A 13,933-nucleotide genomic window follows, 5' to 3' on the forward strand; every position below is an offset into this window, starting at 1 on the left:
ACACACACAAACACACATACACACATGTACACATGCACACAAGTTAACTGTTCTCTGTGTTTTATGGGTCTTTGCTTCAGCTTGAGTAGTTAATCATTTCTGTTCAATGAGGATGTAACCTTTAATCCGAAAGCTGAGAGGGGGAAAGAGATGCACAGCAACTCAGAGTATTTGCAGTACAAACGGGAAAGATCACCTAAATAGGGGAGGAGTTGTGCATAGGTGAGGGAGAGAAGAAGGAAATAGAGTGCCTTTCCCTGGATTGTTTACTGCATTGTCAACTCAGGTGAAACAGAACATTTTAAATGCTCTTATTCTGAAAATGATTCCGTGTGAAACTTTGGAGGAATTTGTTGTTTGTTGAGGAACGTTGAAGTTGTGATGGATGGTATGACTACTAGCCAGTGATACCTATGTGTTGTAAGTACTCTAATGGTTTCTATTGAGGCAAAACAAATTGTTCTTGGAACTCTGTCCCTTCATACAGTTGACTTCTCTGGACACAAAGATGAAAGTTGAGGAAATCATACAAATTCAGAAATTCTTTTTTATGCTCTTCAATGCATTCTTTGTGGTAGGTAAAAAATTACAGTTTTTGTTTACTGAAAACTATATGTTTAAAAATAACTCATTATCACTTACAGTGTTTGTTTTTTTTACAACAGAAAACTCACTACCACATTATTTTGACAGATTTTGGGAGTTAGTATCTTTGGCTGTGCTGCCTGGATCTTATTTGACATAAACAGCTTCATTGAAGTCATAAGTTCAGGTATATTTCATTTATCAAAGTTTTAGTGCACTTAAGTGGTATGTGTTAGCTACATAAAGCATTTTGGTTGTTGCTGTGGCAACTGGTGTTGACCTGATGACGTGTTGTGGTTACTCGTGCAGATGGCGACGTGAGACTGGTGGCTGCTTGCCTCGCTCTCATCGGACTCATGGTGGTTGGGGTGTCAATTCTTGGCTGTGTTGGGGGGCAGTTGGAGAGCAAATGTCTGCTTGGGTTTGTAAGTGGTTTCTTTACTTACCCTCAGACCTCAAAAGAAACATACAGAGTAACTTCACAGGTCTCTCTCTCCCTCTCTCTCTCTGTATGCAATGCAACATTTCGCTTGAATTCTGTACACTGTATTCTGTTTATAATCCTAATGGCACATTTGAGAAACCTCTGTGTAGGACTTTTTAATATCCTGTATTAATGCAGAGAGAAAAGAAACCATGGCCTTCTATATTTGTCTTGCAGTACATGGGGTTTCTTATTGCCATCGTACTTGGTCAGATTTTTATGACGTTCATCCTTTTGGTGCAGAGGAAAAAAGTAAGTCCCTTGAGTGTTGTATGAAGACCCACATAGTCGTGATATGAATAAAATACTTTGCTCATCCATTTCTCTTTGTCTCATAGATTGAAACGTTTCTTGAAGAACAAGTTGATAAGACCATAGAGCAGTATGGAGGAAATGAAACCGATAACCGAGTCACATGGACATTGCTGGACAAGGTACAACGCTCGGTAAGTATTAAGCCTGTACCCTTCACATTGGCACAGTATATAAGATCCTTCTTAATCCTTCTCATGAAGGGTCTATGGCATGGTTTAGTTCATTATCCGTTTGTTTTGTTTTTTTGGAGGGTGGGGGGTAGGCCCTAGTTCCCCTGAAGCACTGAGTCCCACAGAAAGCAGAGGTTTGGTCAGAAAGAGGCCCATTTTGTCGATGTTTTAGTGTGTTTAAACCCAAATCATATGATTCACTCTGGAACAGATTTGGCCTACATTTCTTAAAAGCATCACTGTGCCACAACCATCTTCAAAAGCTACAGTCCTCAGTTAACCAATACACTTTTTCTCTCAAATTCAGCACATTTCTTCTTGTGGTTCTCTGTGTGCACTCCAATTTGTTCGTACACAGTCCTGGCTCTATAAATAAAGTGGCTTGGTCCTAAGCAATACACTGTTCCAGATGCTGATTGGATGCAAGTGTAGCAGGTCTATCCTGTGCTATTCCACCATGGCCATACTAGTGTGGGGGCACTAAAGAGCTATCATCTACCAGTGACTCGTTCGTTCTTCTGTTTCCATCTGTTTGTCTGTTTCTTTTTTCATCTTTTTCTATCTTTTTTCGTCTGAAAACACACACATAAGTAGGAAGTGTGTTTTACACCAGTAATAGTAGACTATGGACAATTACTTGTGTAGAATCTACTGAGAGTAAGACCTATATTGTTCAATTCTTCTTGTAAGGAACCACTTTCCAGACCAATGGCGGAACTGGGAGTGGATGAATCTTTGTGCATGTCTGTCTGTGCTGAAATATCGTAACTTTTATATAATATAATATATAACCAATGTATAATATAATATACAATATAATATATAATATTAAAACAATATTGGTAAACCTCATAAATCTGACTCCACTCAATTTAGGAACTCAACCTTGGTCCCTGCTTTTTTAATGCAATAATATTACACTTTAGATAGGCTGACCTAGGGTAATTTCTCTTGGATACCTACAGCCTGTTATGACGAATACCTCTCTTACTTTTAAGTGACATGTTTCTTCAAGAAATAGTGTCACGGTCATTTTCAAGACTTAGGTGTATTCCATGCATACAACCTGTTACTAAATCCTGAGAATAGCTCAGAGGCTGCAGTGCTGCCACGGATTGCCACACTTACCAGCACGTTTGTCCTTACTGGTTCAAGGAGTGCCAGCCTGCTGTGCCAGCTCAGTATAGCCGTTCGGTCTAGCGCAGAGCCTAGAAGGCAATACACCACTGTATAATACAATGTAACAGTTCTACGGAAGTGTGTCTAACCCAGGTGTTCACCTGAAAACTCATATTACTGCTTTTTGGTTTGGAACTAAACCTAGCCATGTGTCTCTTGTTAATCATTTCAGCAGAGGCAACAGTGGATCAGGGCATCACAGTTGATTATCAGGTGCAAATTAATAATTCAGTTTCACATTTAAACTAATCTAAAATGATAAATCCAAAATTACAAGAACCATAGAAAAGACATATGAAACATGCAAACATTCAGTCAACCCTATAAAGTCATTCCTAGTGGAACAATGCAACCATGGAATGTTCTTACAGACATGTTCTTTAAACACCTGTCTAATAAGATCCAAAAGGTTAACGGCCCAAAACTAAGGGCCTTACAGATCCCCCCTTGACCCCTGTGGGTCAGACATGGGCAAAGTCCCATGAGGGTCACTCGTGCAATCTGGTTCTGCACATGACAGAGAGCTGATGGGTGTAGTTGACTGGGGGTCAGAGCTGTGCCAGGTGCCTGAAGTAACAGCACTGAACCAGAGTGAAAGTGAAGATGAGGGCGCTGGCGATGGTGACCCTCTGAACACATTCAGGTCCAGTGGAACCCTTCCCAGAGTATTGACCTGGCCCATGGACCCCCAGCCTCTGCAGAGACAAAAGAATGCAGGGCTGGCCTCCTTTCTGTTGGACTAGTCAGTAATAACTTATTAGCTGTCTTGAATCGTGCTTGCTTGATGTTTGTGTAAGGACGTTGTTGACTTGCTAGTTTATCATAAACATCCCTGCCAATGTTATTCATGAAAGAATGCAACATAGGCTGTAACCTTATCAGTGTCCTCCCTATCTCACATAGATTTGTAGTTTCTCCAAATATCCAAAGTCATTGACCCCAGTCCCATCTCAGGCTAGCATCCAAGTAAATTCATCTCACGCCAAAAATTGTGGTCAGTCTTCGTCGATCTCAACTCAAGCCAAATAAACCATTGTAACCTTGAAAACCCAACTGTGCGAGCTTGTAATAAATAACACGGTCCAATGTAGATCATGCACATGTACCACAGTATCTTATAAGTCACACACACAAACCCACAGCAAAACTAAAATGTCCTTCAATTACCTTTATTGCAGAGGTCCCAATAAATACATGCAGTCTATTTGTGTAAAACCTTGTAATATTCCTCTACCTTGAGTCACAATGCTTCATTGGCTTATGGTGTTTTCTTTGCCGGTTTAATATCCTTCAGCTTGTCAACAAGTACCCATGTCCATTAGAGGGTCTCAAAGCGTGAGTTGTATTTATGACAGTGGTATAAAAGTGAACTACACTGCGCAACTTTAGCTCCATAGCAAAAACATACAAATTCTTGCATTAGGGGGTTACACCCTTAATTCTGTTTTCCTGCCCTTAGTTGAACCCTTGTGTTGGAAAATCACAGGGAGAGAAACAAATATAGAGGGTAGAGATAAGAGTGTCAGGAGGGGTGTGAGAAAAGTCAAACTAGGGGAATGAAGCCCTGGAATGTTCTTAAAGACATGCTCTGTAAACAACCCACACCTTGAAGTCCATATATGTTTTAAGATCCAAAGATTATCGGCCTGAAACTTGGAGCCTTACACTCAACACCTGATCAGTGGCATAAAGCAGTTGGAGCAGACAGTTAAGGCTAATAAGTCCACAAAGTAAAATCTGTAAGGAGAAAAGCGAATCTAATGAGTGATTTTTATGTACAGATCTTCATAGACTTTCGATGCCAACTATCCAGAGTTTATGTATGTTTCCATGGTGCTGTGCACTCATACCAGTACAATCCTCTCAGGTACTCTTCAACAATACAGGAAGAATCACTTTTCAGGTGTTTTTATCTCTTTTTGCCCTACCACCTCAGGGATGCTGCAAGAGTACCAAAGACATGGTATCTATAATGCTGCATCTTAGGTAGGACCCACACACACAGTCAAAGACACAAGGGCAAATCAAAACAAGGATGATTTGCTAACTACTCCATCAACAAACTAGCCTGGATACCAGACCGAACCCCGCCCACAACATTTTTGTTCTGGAAGTTCGGTCTGGCACTGCTCCGTTGGGGAGAAATGATCACAGATCCGAAACGGATCTAGCCAATCAAATTGTCAGGGCAGGCTTTATACGATGATGGACAGATGGCTTGAGTTGAATTAATGGTCCATTCAAAATCGTACCAAGATGGAGGCGTCTCGGGAGCCTGTTAGTGGGAAGTATTTTATGTGAATAAAGCTATCTACACAACTTTTTTATGTCTACATTGACTCGGTTAGTTGTGTATGTGCAACACGAATGTTGCAGAGTATTGTAGGTCTTAACTGAAGCTCTCTAGACCATTATTGTTAGGTTATTGCAAACGCTTAGACCAAAAATCCATTGGATATTGACAGCGCATACATTTTGAAAGAGGAACAGAGAAACGCGATTAAGGCATTTGTCGATCGAAGAGATGTTTTTGCCGTCCTTCCTACGGGATCCGGTAAAAGTTTCATTTATGTATGTAAGATGGTCATTGTGAGAAAGGCCCGAGCCGGCCATCTCACCATGTGGGATGTAGGCTTCTGGATCGTGGTTGCAGGCAGGCAGGAGAACACACAGCGCAGGAGACAGTGGTTTCTTATAAAAATACCGCGTATATTTATTTACAAACGGGACTCGAAAACCCCAAAATCATATATACAAAACACAGAGGGACTTGAACCCCAAAAATATAAAGACAAACACTAGGGTAATCACAACCCCAAAACAAAGAAACATACATTGAACAAAACTAAAGCTTTAAAACAGACAAGGTACAACTGTGTCACACAGGTTTGTCTAGTACCTTGTCTTAGCTTCTCTGCAGCCTGTTCAGTCTGTCTCTTGCACCATAATGAGGTGCACCTTTTAACCAGGTAGTCCAGGGGCCAATTAGGCCCAATCAGTCCCAATTGGATCCGTCCACAGGTGCAGGGGAACAAAGTGAGAAGGGGGAGGGACTTCAACTTTTCACATTTCCCTCCCCTTCTGAAGTCTCGCCACATGAGTGGCGGGACAAGTCGGCCATCCCGTTCTGGCTCCACCTGCGGCTCCAGCTCCGGCTGCCGCTCCAGCTCCGGCTGCCGCTCCAGCTCCGGCTGCCGCTCCAGCTGCCGATCCAGCTCCAGCCACTGCTGCTGCTCCAGCTCCAGCTCCAGCTGAACCGCCGGTGGTAGGCCCTCTCCTGCCAGTGCCAGTCTCCTTACTGCTTGCTTTCCACCCAGTGTCTCCGTTAGCGTACCATCCCACCGCTGCCACCAAATGTGAGAAAGGCCCGAGCCGGCCATCTCACCATGTGGGATGTAGGCTTCTGGATCGTGGTTGCAGGCAGGCAGGAGAACACACAGCGCAGGAGACAGTGGTTTCTTATAAAAATACCGCGTATATTTATTTACAAACGGGACTCGAAAACCCCAAAATCATATATACAAAACACAGAGGGACTTGAACCCCAAAAATATAAAGACAAACACTAGGGTAATCACAACCCCAAAACAAAGAAACATACACTGAACAAAACTAAAGCTTTAAAACAGACAAGGTACAACTGTGTCACACAGGTTTGTCTAGTACCTTGTCTCAGCTTCTCTGCAGCCTGTTCAGTCTGTCTCTTGCACCATAATGAGGTGCACCTTTTAACCAGGTAGTCCAGGGGCCAATTAGGCCCAATCAGTCCCAATTGGATCCGTCCACAGGTGCAGGGGAACAAAGTGAGAAGGGGGAGGGACTTCAACTTTTCACAGTCATACTACGTTGCTCTGATTGGTTCTAGGTATCAAATTGAGCGAAGAGGCATTTTCTTCTGACTAGAATTATAAGTATGACATCGTCAGGCTTTTTGGGGGGGGGGGGGGTTGATAATGATTAAGCAACCCATTCAGTAGGTACATTAAGCAAGACAGTTGTATCAATTTGTTGTTAGCTGATTAACTCATACAGCAATAGCTTTTTGTCCACTAATGTGTTAAACTAATTTCATAGTCTGCATCTTGTTTTTGCACTCAGAGCACATCACCGCTAAACTTTAGGTCTGGCTAGCTTGTTAGCTATCCAGCTGCTCACTGACTAGTTTGTTACTTGCTGTTGGCTTTTCTTCTAGAATCAAATGTGCTGACATTCGCATATAATACACAACGGGTGTGATCACTTGTCGAAATTACATACTCACTTCCGGTTTTAATACCGATCCCAGCGGAAATACGGATCCCTTACCTACAAAGGGAGTTAAATCTATAACTGGCATGTGGCATCAGGAAGAACATGCCACTGGCAGGAGGCGGGACATGCCAGTGAGACCCCAATCATCAGCATCGACCGTTGACAACTAATTGCACGAACTAATACTGAGCGAGAAGTGTTTACAGGATTAAATTAAAGTTCGTGGTCAAAATGTTATTTAGATACAAGCTAATAAATGTTGTAGCAGACCTACCGTGTAGAAAAGACTTGTTATTAGTCTAATATGTAGACCTATAAGTAAAAATCAATTGTTTACAGGATTAAATTAAAGTTTGTAGTCAATTATTATTCAGCTACAAGCTAATAAATGTTCTGGTAGACCTACCGTGTGTTGAATATTAAAGTTTCAGTACGTACAACGCTATAGTTTGATGAACGATAACAAGCTCCTTTAACAGTCAAGTAGGCTATTGCTTTTACCGTGGTAAAGATAATTTCAACTTTTATATTTATAATACAACAGAGCAATCTGGCATAATTTAATTACGAGAGTATGTGAACTCCACTCCAGTGTCTTATTGAAATAATTCACTCCTGATTCCATATATAATAAAATGTATTAGCTTGTAGCTAAATAACATTTTAACTATGAACTTTAATTTAATCCTGCAAACACTTATCGCTCTGTATTCGTTCGTGCAATTGGCTGTCAACGGTCGATGCTGCTGATTGGCGGCTCACTGACATGTCCCGCCTCCTGCCAGTGGCATGCATCTATCCCTTACTGAAAAAATGATTTAACATGAGGGTCAATGAGAGAGGTCTGGGGAGATTTCCATTTCACCCCAAATCACCCTAAAAGGGGTGGGGCCATTTGAAGCACGACTTTTGCGTGGACAATGACATTCAGAGGCAGACCACACAGTCTAGTGGTAGAATCCGACAGAAAAAATATCTCCTTTTCCCATTGGCAGTGCGTCGCCCCAATCGCCCTTAAGGACGAGCCACCCCTGAAACAGGAACAGTCAGCAAACCAGTGTGACCATGGACATGACCTGAACATGACCCTGAACATGAACACGCACATTGACAGACCAAGAACTGAAGAAACATGAGGGTTTAAACACACAGGACTAGATGAGGAAACAGGACACAGGCAGGCAGGGAACAACAACACACACCAGGCAGTAACGAAAGGGCCGTGAACAAACACACACGGGACGAGGAAAGCACATAGAACACAGGAAGTAAATAAAGAAGCACATGGCCAACCAAGGAAGCAAACACAAGAGGGGGTAAAACAAAGGGAACAAATTAATCAGGATCAGGAGATCCTAGAGAGGATCATGACAATATCAAGCATTTGAACTGCAGGACTGTGAGCTCTGTATTATTATTACTACAACCATTATTATCAATAACACAACATCAGTGTGAGCTCCATTTCTTTACCATTTCCTCAGCCATGCAGTGATGTAGGAAGTAAGTGTTTATCAAAAGGTCACAGCAAGTCTTAACCCATCACAGTGCCTAGGGCTGAGAGTGTGCTCTGGGTTTAATTATTATAAAATGCGTGGGGTTGGCAAGCCATAAGAGGCTGTGATTATGAACATTGTACACTACTCTTAAATCTGTTAAAACAGATTTTAAATTAGTGGAAGTTATCCTACATAAAAGATAAATGGTGGCATGTTCTTGTCAACGTATTTCCTTGTGCAGCTCACCATAAGATTACATGTATTTTCTTGTCTGATTGTTCAACTCTGCCAAACTGGTGCCAAATACAACCAGTCTAACAGGAGACCTTTGTATTGCCAAGCTGCATATGTTAGTTTATACTTGTTGTTGCCGTTTTGTTTTTATGCCTGACCAAAGACGTGTTTCCTATTCAAGGAAAAATGTTGTGGCAGACAGAACTCAATTGACTGGAGGCAGAATGCATACATTAAGTCCCTTAGCAAGGGCGATGTCTACCCCTGTTCGTGCTTCAACACAAGCTGTACCACCCTGACTGTGAATGGAACTAAGATACACCGATTTGGGATTGGCAACAATACTTATACAGGGGTAAGCATATACAAACCCTATATTATATCTGCAGTGGTTTTAACACCCAAGAATCCTAGACTTAAGGCAATACATTTTTTGTATCATGTGATGAATAGCTTCACCTTTAAGCGTGTTATTATTGTTGTTGTTACTAATTAGTAGTAGTAGTACAAATATTGCTTTGTATTTTTTTTAAATGTTTTCCCATCATGTCATGATTGCGCTATACTTAGGAAGGGCTGGTTGATGTTTGGGCTTTCACTGAAATGCATAAACCTAAATTATATTTGCATTCTTTATGCTTTTCCTCTCTGAAAAAGGGATGCCAGGCCCGTCTTACTAGCTGGCTGGAAGAGAATATAGCTGTGATCATTGGCATGGATGTTGGACTGCTTATCATACAGGTAAATATCAAATCTGTACTGCACAATGCCACGTTCATTGGTTAGAGGTTGTTATCCTGTAGAGGAAAAAGAGATTCAAATTCTAACTGTCCATCTCTTTCTCTTACAAACACACACAAACATACACTGACAGGTCCTGCAGTTTACCTGTGCAGTGTACATATACCAAAACATTAGTCGTAAAATGAGGCAGAAGGATTCCACAAACCTGATTGGCTCCATGGAGGTGGACCCTCAGACTGAGACCGTGTACCAGGATGGCAATCCAGATTATGATGACCAAGATTCTGATCAGCAAGATTACCAACAGCAGCAGTACAATCAGCAAGATAACCAACAACGCCAGTACAATCAGCAAGATTACCAACAACAGCAGTACAATCAGCAAGATTACCAACCAAATCAGTATTTTTAGCAAGTTTAACAACAGCAGCAGTAAAATCAGCAAGATAACAAATAACATCAGTACTTTTAGCAAGATTACCAACAGCAGCAGTACAATCACCAAGATTATCAACAGCAGCAGTACAATCACCAAGATTATCAACAGCAGCAGTACAATCAGCAACACTAAAACCAGCAAGATTATGAACAGCAACAGTACTATCAACCAGATTACTCGTCAAGATAACAGACATCGGTATCATGATCTTCTCTGAACACTGTTTACATTTTTGGAGATTTCTCTCTCTCTCTCTCTCTCTCTCACACACACACACACACACACACACACACACACACACACAGGCAGCAGATTAATCTCAATTATGTCCTCAATGTCAATCACTACAGCATATATACAGGAGTGGCTTTATTGTACAAAAAACAGGGTAAACAAGCTTCACAATACAAGTTTGGCAGATACATTTGCAGTGTCTTGTATTACTGGGATGAAACCATTTGTCCAGTGCTACTCGTTATAGAAAAGTCCAAGAGTGTGGTGAGTGGCCAAGACCTTTAGAGATTACTCCTTAATCATCCTGTATGTGCACTAAAAGGTTTGATATACAGCTTACAAACCAGTTATTTTTTAATCACAGGATATCTATCACTTCATACCAACAGGAGCCCTCTGATTTGTTGATTGCTACTCTGAACGGGCGTCCCTGAATTTAGCGGTCTGGAAGTCAAGTTGCATAACACTGAGGTAATGGGGAATGTCAGTTGACACTGTGAGTAAGGCAGAAAAGGCTCTGAATGGATCACAGGGGGGGGCCCCAACCAACAAGCAACACTTTATGACTCAGCAGACGTGGGTTCACCTCAGCTGTACGGGGTCGATGTGATTACAAGTGTGTGTGTGTGTGTGTGTTTGTGTTTAAGTTGGTCTGTATGTAAGTGTGTCATGACATGTCAGTGTGTCATGGCATATGTGTTGTGGAGATGTGTGTTCGTATATGCTATATTTCTGTGTGTGTGTGTGTGTGTGTGTCAGGGTCAGCCTAAACCATGACGGATGAGTAGATATCCCCCATAAAGCCTGGCATGTTTTGCAGCCTGTGAGACCTCTTTGTTTAAGTTGCTCTGCGGTTTGACGAAGGCCTGCCCACAGCATCTTAGGCCATAAATGTCAGACAGGCCTGTCATGCTGGGAAACAATGAGGCCGTGGATGGCCATCTTATTAAAGGAGGGAGGGAGAACAGAGAGAGGGAAGGAATAGAGACAGTGATCTATCAAAGGCTATGATTCAGTGGATCGTGTTTTTTAGTCATTGCCCGACGCGTTTTCCCATGTGACTCCTTATGTTTCGAACTGCTATGAGTCTTAGTCCTTGGCTTCTGGTGGGCTGTGTGCGTGTAACTTCTTAAGTGGTGCGTTTTACGTGAATTTGTTGGTTCTGTGTGTGTGTGTGTGCCAATGAGTCAGTGAAATGAGATCAGTCTCACACACTGCACTGATTAATGTCTTGGCCTCTGTGGTCCCATTCAGACAAATTTGATCCATTCAGTTCGAAGTCCATCAGTTAGCTGAACATTGCAACGAAGCGCTCTCTCTCTCTCTGTTACACACACTCACACACACACACACACACACACACACACACATACACACAGCTGAAGCACCAGGGCTGCAAGGGGGCGAGACAAGAAGCATACCAAATATGCTCCACATATCTGGTATGTGTTGAAAAACATCAATGGGCCATGTTCGTGATCGCACCCAGCCAAAACACAGATCTGGACAAGCAGACACTCTGTTCTGGGCCGTTCCAGACCGTTCTGGGGGATTTCTTTCTCTCTCTCTCTCTCCCCCTCTCTGTCTTTCGGTGAAACAGAACAGGATCATAAACTGATTGCGGAGCTGGAGGACAGAAGCTGTTTACAAAAAGCCTTTCATGAGACCAAGCTCCGGCCTGCAGGGGCTGGCCAGATGAAGGCTACTGTCTCAGCGGAGGTCGCCGCAGGCAGCCAAATAGATGCCTCTCTCCCACGAAACATCCTCCCCTTTACACACACATACACACACACACACACACACACACACACACACACACACACACACACACACACATATACACACACACATGCTCACACACACATGCTCACACACACACACGCACCCACATACAAACATATACAGGTGCACAAGTACACAGACGCACATGCACATATACTCAGACACTTCCAGAGTGGCTGAAAAAGAAAAACGCCATTCAAGTTTCTTCATTGGCGGAGTCTTCCTCAAAGGTTCCTTCCTGTTGTTTTGAGGGCCTGAGGGTTAGTCACATTTATGCAAATCAATCTCTGGCTGGGGCGTAGTTCAGTTCTGAGTGGTTATTCATTCCACGATGGCTCCGCACGACATTCTCTCATCACCACATCATCGCCCTGAGGGGGTATTTGTGCACTGTTGCGCCATAGTGTGGCGTAACTTGAGGTATCCCTGGAGTACATTCCTGCTCCCACCCTGCCCTCACGACTGTCCTCCCCTGCACCGGATCCAAGGTTCCTGGTTGAATTCTAGAGCTCATACCGCTGAATCCTCCATCACCTCCAACAGCTCCATCACCACGGCACTCTCCCTTCTCCTGCAAAGGGTCCAAGAAGAACATACAGAAGCAAATTTGACAGATCTATTGTATTTACATTTAGTCCCTTAAGAAAACACTGCAAATAAGTTATACGGATATTTGATTATCCTTTTTTTCTGAATACCTATTCAAATACTAATATCCCAATTTGTTTACTAAGTGCACAGGACTACAGGAAATGATGAGAGAAATTGATATTTTAGCAAATACTCACTTCGAATAATGACATTGTTCATTTTGGTTTAGGTGGTTTAGATGCACATTCAAAATAGTTCTGGTATCCTTCTGTGGAGTAAGATGGTACTATACATACCAAAAAGAAAGGTTTTTTACCACTTTCCTGATATGCTTTCCATTAACTGTAGCATTTTTCCACCCCCACAAATAACTGAATAACTGTTAGTATGCAGCCCTAATGACAAGTGACTGACAGTATTATAGCTATATAGTTTTATAGGTGCGGGGGATCCATGGAAATTTTATCCACAACTTCAGCGTTGCTCTGTCAGTGAAAGGGGAAAAGATAACATTTATTGTGATGAGTAATCGTGTTTAGTAATCCAACGTACCTCCCCTGAGTCATAGGTGAGAGTTCCAGTGAGCCCTCCTGCGCTGCTCTGTGCTGGGGCTCAGGGCCTCTCAGTGCAGCTTCACTCTGGGGACTTCTTGCTTCACCTCTGCTCGAGTTATTCATACAGACTCTTCTCCTCTGTACTACCTAGGTGGCAGAAAAAGATTCCAAAGGTAACAATACTTGTCACACACTGAAATTACATAACTTAAGAATCCTATTAGCACGCTCCTGTTCCCTGGCTATGTGGACTGGGATTTTCTGCTATTGTATCTGAGGGAATAACAAACCAGCAAGACCAATACTGTAGATGTCAACGTTCCCAAAAAAGAGGTTATCTGATTGTCTTACTTTACCTCTGCATGGTCTATCAGTTAGGCTACAAGGGACTTAGCCATGTTAGTTATGTTGACTGTTCTGAACTTGCTGAGAAACAATTCATTTACATGTGTTCATCCTCCACAGAGCAAGTTATAGTAAACCGTAAGTACAGGTTGGGCATATGCGCTTCCTGGATAATTAACTCTGTGGTCCTAGTGCACCTTGCTCTACCAAATAAAGGAAAAGTCCTCGTTCCTGGCAAGAGATTGTTGATATTTGAACTCAACAGCCAATCAAACACACACCCCTCCCTTCAGTGGTCCTGAAGCACAGGTGTTAAATGGCTGGAAAAGTGTATTCCTCATTCCGAGAGAATTTGTTTGTTTCCCACTAACAAAGTCACAGCTGTGCATGAACACCACATTTATTCTGGTACACAGGTCAGAGAGCTAGAGGACCATGAGGAGAAATTTGCGAATTGGCCAAAAACTGTAATGGATTCAAATCGAGGACTGCGCCTGTAAACTGATTAGTTTTAATCTTAGATTAGA

At 42.4% G+C, this 13,933-nt stretch overlaps 1 protein-coding gene across 1 annotated transcript; it reads left to right on the top strand.

Annotated features, from left to right (window-relative positions):
* Positions 1-508: 508 nt before the first annotated feature.
* LOC308375538 (leukocyte antigen CD37) lies at positions 509-9,873 on the top strand (the record flags this gene model as incomplete). The annotated part of the gene is made up of 8 exons (XM_080851703.1): positions 509-574; positions 694-772; positions 895-1,010; positions 1,247-1,321; positions 1,408-1,515; positions 8,899-9,072; positions 9,375-9,458; positions 9,592-9,873. The coding sequence occupies 8 exons, from the start codon at positions 509-511 to the stop codon at positions 9,871-9,873; spliced, it is 984 nt and encodes a 327-aa protein (XP_080707829.1).
* Between the last annotated feature and the right edge of the window lie 4,060 nt (positions 9,874-13,933).

The sequence above is a fragment of the Sprattus sprattus genome, assembly GCF_963457725.1.
Source record: "Sprattus sprattus genome assembly, chromosome: 14".
NCBI classification, from domain to species: domain Eukaryota; kingdom Metazoa; phylum Chordata; class Actinopteri; order Clupeiformes; family Clupeidae; genus Sprattus; species Sprattus sprattus.